Source organism: Morone saxatilis, unplaced genomic scaffold (assembly GCF_004916995.1).
Source record: "Morone saxatilis isolate NCDOM2014 unplaced genomic scaffold, NCSU_SB_2.0 Contig19, whole genome shotgun sequence".
Classification (NCBI taxonomy): Eukaryota; Metazoa; Chordata; class Actinopteri; family Moronidae; genus Morone; species Morone saxatilis.
The window spans coordinates 429,313-439,725 of record NW_023339751.1 but is presented as its reverse complement, the minus strand read 5'-3'; the positions used below and the strand labels follow the sequence as shown (position 1 = coordinate 439,725).

General features: G+C 41.4%; 1 protein-coding gene across 1 annotated transcript in view; it reads right to left on the bottom strand.

Moving 5' to 3' along the window:
- Positions 1 to 10,413, bottom strand: part of thada (THADA armadillo repeat containing) — a gene marked incomplete in the record, with an annotated part of 71,220 nt that overhangs the window by 44,123 nt on the left and 16,684 nt on the right. Inside the window, 3 exon segments of the mRNA XM_035664215.1 lie at positions 5,657 to 5,748; positions 6,464 to 6,586; positions 7,010 to 7,132. Of these exon segments, the coding sequence (XP_035520108.1) occupies positions 5,657 to 5,748; positions 6,464 to 6,586; positions 7,010 to 7,132 (338 nt within the window).

Below are 10,413 nucleotides of genomic sequence, written 5' to 3'. Positions count from 1 at the left end.
GTGTGTGTGTGTGTGCTCCCCGCAATCCTCAGCTCTCTCTAATGAGAGTCTCTCAGTCTGACAAGACTCTGCTGCCTGGAGGACAAAGGTCACAGGTTGTGTCGGGGCAGATTAGATGGGGTAAAAGGGGTAAGGGTCGCAAAAGAGGAGAGAGGAGGGGAGAGCAGAGAGGAGGAGCGAGTGGTAATAGTGAGAAAGGCTCGCTTCCCATCCTAAACGTCTTCTAAACCATTCGTTTGTAGAATGAAGATATGAATTCTTTTATATAATCTCTTTTCCAGGATCCTTTTCCAGGACCTTTCCAGGGAATTAGCTCCATTTTAGCCCGCTTTTGTGGTGCACTTGACGTTTTTTCCCGCTTTCCGAACCGTAACATTAATTTGGCCACAGCATAGCTCCAAAATGAAATGAAAATCTTCCAGGAAAACATTATTTACAGCTTATTTGGTCATTTTAATCAATTCCCAGGTGGTTCAATGACTGGAAAAGTAGTCTCTAAATGTAATAAAAGGGGTTTCAAAAGGCTTCAGAAGGATGTTTGGCAAAGCATCGATCTTGAAGTTGAAATAAATGTATCTGCGTTATCAGCGTGCACTTTTCCCTCTCATTTGTTTGCAAAAGCACCGATTTACATTGAAATGTTGGATGTTCTTGCACGTACGAGAGCACGTGTAGTGCAAAGCGAGGAGCTGACACGGGCTGGAGATAAAGCTGGAGGCTTCGGTTGGAATGCAGAGAGCAATCTTCGCTCCGTCAGCTCTGTTTACTGTTGCATTTATTTCAGCAACCATATCTGATCAACATCAATGCTCGGCCACAGAGCGGAGGAGCCCGAGTCTGGGCTCTAGTGGAACGATGATCCACAAGCAAACAATATGTCTGGATTCAAGTCACTATGTAAAATACACAGCTGAAATTCCCACAGACAGCAAGAAGCTCAGTCTCGTCCCATACACACAAATACACACAATGCTGTAAATAAACTGGTTTGTGTGAGAGGGAAATGTGTTTATGCTCCAGCTTCAGCAGACCAAGAGGCCCTTACACACACACAGCCAGATATTAGAGTGGACATGCTGTCACAATGCATTTTCTGCTGCCAGATCACAACCATAAAATCATGATAATAACAGAGACCAGACACACAACCGACTGGGGAGAAGACAAACTCCCACAGACACAACTGTAAATGAGTAACAGCTTTCCTGCTCACACACGCACAGTCGTGCACCAGTTTCAGGTGAATATAGTTGAGATTCACAGCTGCTTTATCCTGTTTAAATCAATTTAAAATAAAAACTATAATAGCTGGAGCATTCATTCTTTGGGTGATGATCCTACTTTATGTTACGTTAGATGCAAAACATGGTGATGATCTACAGTGGCGTCAACTGATTGGAGCAGGTGGAGAACAGCGGAAGAGAGGAGCAGTTACAAAATACAAATAAAAATGAACATGTCTCAAAGAAATTGTTGGAAAACGGATTACGTCAAACATTTTAAGTGACACAAACACATTTTTTTAGCAGCTTTCACTAATAATCTTAAGTGACAATAACTTAGTAAGTTACAGTAAGTCCTTTTAATGAAGTATTTTGTTTTCACAGTACAAATAAAAATGTCACTTAAAATAACCCAAAACTAATTGATCAAGAATGTTTTTTAAATTAAGTTTTACTAGTTTATTGAGTTAAAAAACAACAAAATGTTTTTAAATGTATGACTCAATTTCAATACTGTTTTCAAGTCTTATGGTTACGGACTTATATAACCTTCTAGCTTAGGTTGTACAGATTTAAGGGATATGAATCATTTCAAGATATCCAAGAAATTACATCACAATAAGCAAAAATACCAATGTAGGCACTGGTGGACAGTTTGTATTGCAGAGTCTGAAGGGTTAACCAACATGTACAAATACTGTAAAGTCACAAAAACACAAGTTCAAATGCTTCTTAAGTCTCTGCTCTTGTTCTCATTTATCACAGCACACTCATTCTCCCACACGCATGTAAAAAAAAAAAAAAAAAATCACCCACACAGTAATAATACGACAGCAGCAGACAAGAGGAGGGGGAGATAACTGAAAGCTATACAACGGGGGAGACAGCAGACTAAAAACACAAGTGAAAACAGACAAGATAAACAGGAGCAGCCTTGGCTTGGTGAAGAGAATGCGGAGGCCTTCAGAGAAGCAGCCAATAGAAACAGAGCAGAGGGAAGCAGACAGAGCTTCCCCATGTGAAACTTTACCCTGGATTATCTGTGCAGTAACAAATCACTTGTGTGCTCAATATAGATCATACAGTCCGACAGCCAAACGGTACAAGCACATTATTGTTCATGTTTGTTTAATACGCTCCCAATACGAGATGGATCTCTGCATCAGTTCCAAGCGGGGACACTGAGATATCAATCATATCAACGCTTTACAGAATGTGCTTTCACTCTGCTTTACATTTCAAAATACAGCAGTGGAGGAAGCACATGTAACAGAGCCTACAGCTATGCTAACAGCTCTACTTACAGGCACACTCAAGCTAAATGCTAATGTTAGCATGCTAACAGGCTCAGAGTGGAGATGCTAACATGCTTTATTATGTTCACCATTTTAGTTAACAAACACTGAGCTGGAGATGGGTCATGGTTAACGTAGCTTAGCATAAGAAGGCTAATGTTATAATTACGACTGGGGAGTTTGTATTTTTCTTAAAGCTCTTGAATATATCCGACTTTGCATTTAGGCTAATAATATGGAAATAGCAGAAAATCAAACACATCTGAATGCCGAACACTGACTTATGAAACTAAACCCACATTTAATGGTTGTGGTGTTATATTCAGGGACGCTGTGGGGAGTAAACCCAAGCAAAGAGATTACTCATCTATTTTCAGATCAACTGAAAATCAGTGGAGGGGAAACCAGGTAGTTGTTATTGAACAGTTTACCAATCTGTATTTACCACCACACTCCTACTTATATTGTGAACAGTGTTTTAATCTTCACACAATCAGCTCTGCAGTCTTGATACTGTGAACGCTCGCAGGTCGTTAACATGTGAAACCTATCTGCAGACCGAGCTGGAATCTCTCCAATAGTTGTTTTAAGTGCTTGTTTCTCACCATCATCCTCCTATCTATCTATGCATTAAAAAGTGTGACAACATATGGAAAATGCATTTCTCGAGTGTCGAGACACAAACATTTTTTTGTTCCAAATAAAGAAATAAAAAAAGTGAGACCAGAAAGTAACACATGCGTTTGGGGGAAACCTTTGCCTGCAACACTATCAAATATTTTCCTGTGAGAATCCAAATTGCTTAACTCCACCTATCTTCCACCTGAGTTGGATGCAACAAATCATAAAATATATGTGGAAAAAACACTCGACCTGGGTCTGCTATCATTTTCTTTATCAAGATTTCCAAATACTTGGATGGTTGTTTGACAAGGCGTTGGGAGCCTGCTATAATTTAAGACTCTTTTTCCAGAAACCTCAAAAACAAACCACAATTTTTCAAACACTCTCTGACAGCGAAGCAGGACTAACAACTGATAACCCTCCAACTAAAACGCAGACGGTTAAACCTCTAAACCGATTCCTCACTTGCACAACTCAAACTCATTTCGACTGGGTGTGTGACAGTGGGGGATAATCATATAAACATCTAATCCACCAAAATGAGATATCCACCAACTGGCAGCTCCTCGACACACTGAAGATTTTGGATACGTAGATTTTAGCTGTAGAAGTTTCTGGTAAACTCGTTTGCCTTTAAAAGTTTGTGCAGGTAAAACTGAAGACTTCTTAAGACCATTATGAATGCAATGTAAGACCTATATTACGTCCATGCTGGTGAAGAACAGCACAAAGTATATGAATCTGCATTGGTTCGCATTGGTTGCATTATAATGTACTGTACTGTGGGGCTGAAAAGATGTCCTGGTCTACAAATCGTGCTCTCCAGATTTAAGAAAACATGTTAATTTTGGTAAAACCATAAACTTAGCACACTGAATTTGCTGACACACACTTAAGAATGATCCTAAAACAGCTACCAGAGGGCAACATCAGTCTACATCAGTGACTGACTGTTATTTACTGTACTGACAGAAAAGTTCAATCTCTGAAATGATTATTGACTTATTATCATCATAAAGACACTTCACGCGCCCTGCGGTCTTTGGTTTAAATGCTGTTGCAGTTCATTTTTCCACACTGACAAGAACATCCCCAAATTGTGTGACAAAGTACATTCCTGTAATCCAGACCATGTTGTTCACAGATGTGTCGTCGGTGAACATTTACGGCCTTCATGAGACCACACATGTAGCTGTTTGCATGTAATAATTGTACTTTTGACGGCACAGATTTGCAACTAATGTTGTTGTATTGTACTTGGGCCATTTATCAATTACAGCCCACTGGTAGAAAACCACATATAACACAGCATGGTGATGATGGGACGGCCCCAAATGGTTTTATAGAGCATTAATAATAATAATAATAATAATAATAATAATAAGAATAAGAAGAAGAAGAAGAAGAAGAAGAAATTTATATTGTGTGTTTCTGTTTTATCTTCTAATGTGAGACTGCCTTCAGTCTCTTTTCACTCAGTGTGCTTTCAGTATTTGTGGTACAGCAGCAGTGGAGACTTGCATCAGAAGCAGTGGGAGTGAGACTGAGAGTATAACCTGCATTTGAGCCAGAGTGGCGTTACAACAGTGACCCCCGGTGGTGTAAAACAACCACTGTTACTTCAGTTTTAAATACTATTCATCATTATGTGTACATGTGTTAGTTTGGATATGGATTTGGAGAGTGTATGTGGGGACTTTGCTCTAACTTCAGGTGAATTAAGAACAGGCCCTCCGTCTCCACAACAATGTACAAACTTGCAAAGTCGAACTCTTGACGTCTTTGACCAGATTCAGATTAATATTATTCTCAATGTTTCAGGGGAGAAGGAGACATGTCTTACTTTGCTGCTCACTTTGAAGAGCAGCTTAAACTCACGACGCAGGTGGCTTGTGTTTGGCATAGTTATTGTACTTGCATGCATCAGTCTGGTGTAGGTGGTTGTTCTAGTTCCAATGCTCTGACTGAGGTTCAGGCGTGTGAACTGTCATGTGTTAAACATTACCTGAGAGCACCCTGACTGAAATAGGTGACATTATTTGCCATCTTTTAGAGATGGACAATGTATATTAAGATATTATTCTAAATAGTTTGCTTCCTTGTACATTTTCTGACTGTGTAGTAAGGAAATATAGATTAATTAGATTCAATGCTGAACAGTTGAACTCAGTCTAAAAGGATTTAGTTCTTAAAACAAGTGAAATAAATAAGTGACAGCCAAGATAAATACAGTCAAGTACAAGAACACTTGCATGTTTTGCTATTAAACTCTTGAAATAAGTGAAGCTGCACTGAAAATAAGTTGAATTACCTCGTCTCAACTTGTTTTAAAGTATTCAAAATACAGTTTTAAATGAGGGTCACATTTCTTCTTTTCTGCACTTGCACATACATGACTGATAACCACTGATTTGTACCTCCCTCATTCAAAGCTAAGCGTTTCATTCTGCACCGATACACATGACAGTAAAGTCGAGCTGGTGGAGCAGCGTTAGAGAGGGAGAAGCAGCAAACCTGTTCTTTTTCGAGTGCTCGTCCTTCCCCCTCTTCACTCCAAAGATCCTTGTGATCAGAGTGCTGAAGAGAAGAGTGGAGGAGTTCCTCACCTGGGAACCGGAGAAGCAGAGAGAGGGAGGACAGAAGAGAGAGAGAGTATGAGTAAGTGTGTTTGACATTAAACGTGACAACTGAACAAACAGCAGAATCACTGAAAGATAAATTAGAGAGCACCAAACAGCGCCGGGTATCGTTCAAAAATCTCTTTTACCTGTCTGTCTGTAAATAACACCACGCCGTCTGAAACGCTCTCTGCCCTCACTTTGGCGAGGAGAGGATACACCGCGGGTCCCATTCCAGCGGACGATGAGGTGAACGAATGGTTCTACGATGTGTAACTTTAACAGCCTGTCGTGTGCTGCGTGGGCACACTGAGGCTGACGAGTTTTACTTTGGTACCGAAAGACATTTTTCAATACTCGGTAGTACCGCCACAAATTGGTTGGTGCCAATGATGCACAATAATGGGCCTGTTTATTGGAAGATTAAAGCAGGAAATCCTCCTTTAATGTTCAGTTTTAGCTAAAACTGTTTCCAAGAGATTCAGTTATATTGAATTGTGGAGGCTGTAGTCAATCAAACATTCTCATCAAGTAAGTTAAATATTGTGGATATTAAAATAAAGTCTGTCGTTAAAGGCGACCGGGGGGGTGTAACTGTAGTATCAACACCTCCCTGGAGAGCTGTTGAAGTGTGACGTCAATCTGTCTAAACTCAAACTGCAGAAGACAAATAAAGGCAGAAAACATGGAGGTCCAAACTTACAGCCCAAACAGGAGAGGTGAAGCCCAGCACAGCAGCCTGCAGTCCGTCTGAGACGAAGGGAATGATGTTTTCCCCCAGACGAGTGTCCCTGTACAGAGCCCTGAGGATGTTCAGAGCGTGGACCTGTGGCGATGTAAACATACAACATTTAACCCCTTAACACAGTCACATTAAGAATGAATCGCATTGCAAATCACACAGTGATAAAAGACAAGGATTTAACAACATTAAAGAATGTTTGTCCACAGGTCTGACAACCGTCCATCAATGATTCATAAGCCAGAAAAGTTTTTAAAATACCAAACAACCTTTAAAAGACATCTGGCTTCATGCTGAGGATCTCCACCACCGGTATGGCAGATATGATGCCACACTGACTGTCTACAGTATTGAAAACCTAACTTGATTTGAAATGTATGTATCCTGTTCTTATGCTGCTTGGTTAGAGAACACATTAAACTTTAAGACCTTTAAGTGTATTTAGGGATAAAAGTCAACAAAGGTGTAAAAGTAGGACTGGTTCATGAAGCTGCTGGGAGGTCAAACCTGAGGGACGGTGGAGCAGTCGGTGTTCCTGTTAGCAGAGGGCATGGCCAAAGTGATCAGCTCTCTCATGGTCATCTTCAGCAGGCTGCAACTGGACGACTTGGGCTCAGAGGAGAGCAGAGCCTGCGGAAGTAAAAGAGCCACAGAACAGGTCAGAGTGTGTTAAAACACATACAGATTACAGAGATACTGCTATTATTACTGTGTCTTCATCAGATTTAAATCTTGTTATGAGAGTATTCTGATTTAGTACCGCACTCCCACAACACAGTCGGATCACCAACGATCTAAATCAGTGCATCAGAACGAAATAAACCATCTTTTTTATTCATTTTTAACAATCATAGACACTTAATTGGCTTCTTCTTTTGGCTTTGGCCCATAGTGTGGGCCCTGACCCCCAGGTTGGGAACCCTTGCAGTGTGGTTTACAATTGCAAATACAGGCATGAACTATTTAATAGTTTATATCTGTGCTTATATCAGCCAGTCTCTTTCATTAAGTTCCCTCGTACTTGTTTTGCTGTAGAACTGCAGCAGTGGTCACATAAAGACACAACTATACGATTACATAAGTTTGTCTGACAAAAATGACATCATTTGTATGTTGGAGGAGTGGGAGTCGGGAATGTGGGAGTGAGGAGGTGACAGCAATTGGCCGCTGTGTGAGGAAGGACTTATCTTACTGTGGGAGCTGATGGGAGCCAGCTGTGTGTCTGGCCTGGGAGGGATGGAGAGATGGAGGGACCGGCAGGGAGGAGACGGGCAGGAGGGAAGAAGGAAGGAGGCACAGTTCTGGGCTCTTATGAACTCTTTGGGGGGGGGGGGGCTTAACCTGCGTTCCTGTGAAGTTTCTGTCACAGGTGGTTCCAGGACGTCAGTTCTTCTTCTCTCTCTCTCTCTCTCCTCTCTCTCTCTCTCTTCCCCTCCTCTTACCCCCCTCTCTGCCCTTCTCTCCTCTCCTCTCTCTCTCTCTCTGAAGGAATGCAGCCCTGAGCTCTGCCAAGGTGTCGACTTCTGCTTCTCCCCAGACTTCCTCTGCTCCACTGGGCTCTCCCGCTTACTCCTTTATCTTATCTTCTCCGTCTCTCCATCTCCCTTCATCCTCAGCCTAAGTCATCCATATTTGTTTTCTCTCATGTCTGCCTCACTACTCTTCCGGTCTTCTCTTCACATTACTTCAACTTTAGCTGTCATATCTTTTCATTTGAAAAAGGGGATGCACCTGCTTTTGAATGTACCTCTCTGGAACACACTGATCTCTGTTGTGTCCATCCTTCTCTGGTTAAATTAAAGTCAATTATATATTATATTAAAATTTTTACATTGTCAACCAATTCTAGTCAACAGCTGGAGAGCCTGCTTCTTCTCTCTACACCCCGGTCCACACTGCCTGCTCCTGCAGCATGTGTGTCTGCCGTAATGTCTTGGTTTTTATTCCGTTGTCCGTGTTAACAGGTTGGAGCAGCCTGAGTCGTCACTCCAGCGACGCCCCCTCCCACAGAGTCGAGGTCTCGCCTACACGAGCCACAGTTCCCAGCAGAAATAGACGATTAAAAGGTTCTGCTCATAGTCATACCAGACACATATACACCTTTCTTAAAGTTTTCTGTAATAAATGTCTGTAGAATATGTCCAGAGGAAAAATAAAGGTGTTAAAATGCTATAACACACTCCTGTATCTGTTTCAGATTAAGCTCTCTCTGACAGAATCCATTCATATGTTAACAAGGTTTTATGTATTTATCAAAGGTAAACTTTATCTGCATAACAAACCAGCTTTCATACTGGCACATATCTGACATATACGTTGATATCGATACAACACCAATGTCTGTAGTAGGCCAATATCAGCTGACATACATCAGTCGGGCTCTGACACGAATGCATAAAAACAGAGCAGTGATGTCAGCAGTGCAGCCGTGTGCATTTTAGCAACCACAAGAAAGAGCAACCCCACTCCACAATTACTGCTGTGATAAAACATGAACTCAGTCATGTCTAGTTTTAATATCAGTAATCAGAGGAAGTGGGGAGGCGAGCTGTGGCCGAATAACACACCAAGTCAGTCAAGTGTTAAGGTAGGTTAGTCAGAGATTACAACACGTTGTTAGGAGGTGTGTGGGACTGGTGACTACTAAGAGGGGTCAACCAAAGGACAGCGTGTGTGTGTGTGTGTTATGAGAGTCACTGAGTTAAAACAAAAAAAAGAAGAGACATGGATTAAGAAACTCAGTGTTCTTCCAGCATGAGTGCTCCAGTGGCATGCCAAGAACTGCTGATTGCACTACTTTTAGGCATAAACAGGAACACAAAAACACACAGACACGCACGTACACACACATAGGGTTTCTGTTACTGAACCTCGGAACAATTACTCACTAATCACAACCCTCCCTACGTGTAGGCGACACATTCCATATTATAACCTTCATTTTTAACAAATTTTAACCTGACCCGTCACATGAGCTCCTGTTACAGTTCAGAGTGGATCACAGTTTGTTTTGGTCATTTCTTCTGATCTTCAGAACTCAAACTGCAGCCACATGTTTTAATTTGCCTAAATACAGCAAATTACAGCAGAATTTACACAATTTATTTTAGCCTGAAGTCTAGTGTTGGGTATGATAGTGGAAAACTCCCCTGGTATAAAAAAAAAAGGCTTATTACTTCAGTTTGAATTCATTTGAGAGGAATTATCGATTATTATTATTTTTTGCATCACTGCACGCCTTCCCAACACCAAGACTGGCACAAATCACACGACAGACGTAACAGACGTAACAGATGTAACAGACGACGAGAATCGTAGAAGCACTGAAATGTCCTTTGAGAACATTTCAGTTGGGACTTTTTCACTTTTACTTGAAGTCCTGACATGGTGCCTTTTCCTCTATATTTTGCTGAACCTCAATAGCTGTGGCTACTATTCTATTGCCTTTTAATGGATAGTGACAGCTGAGGAGTGACAGAGATGAGACGGAGCAAGTCGCACTAGTCTCCCAACTAGGCTAGCTAGCTTTAGTCTCAGAGGAAAACAGAATTGGATTTCAGCACCAAAGTTGCTGGCTTACTGGTATTTATTAGGTATATTTTAGCATTTTATTTAAGGCTCAGATATGTGTTGCAGTTCCAGACAGATTTTCTTTGTAGTCTTTGGGGTAAAAATGGCTCTTTTGAAAGTAAAGGTTGGACCAGGACCCCCGACTTGAGTAAAGAATGTGTGTACTTTTTGCCACCTCTGCTAATGATGGAGTAGACCGATGTGAACGGCACTCCACCGCACACTCAGATCAGAGGAATGTGCTGTTTACTGACAAAGGTCTGTATCTTCCTGCGTCCTGAAGGGTTTCAAATTAAAACAACAGCCTCTTTCCACCACTTGAAATCAACGGTGCGAGTCCA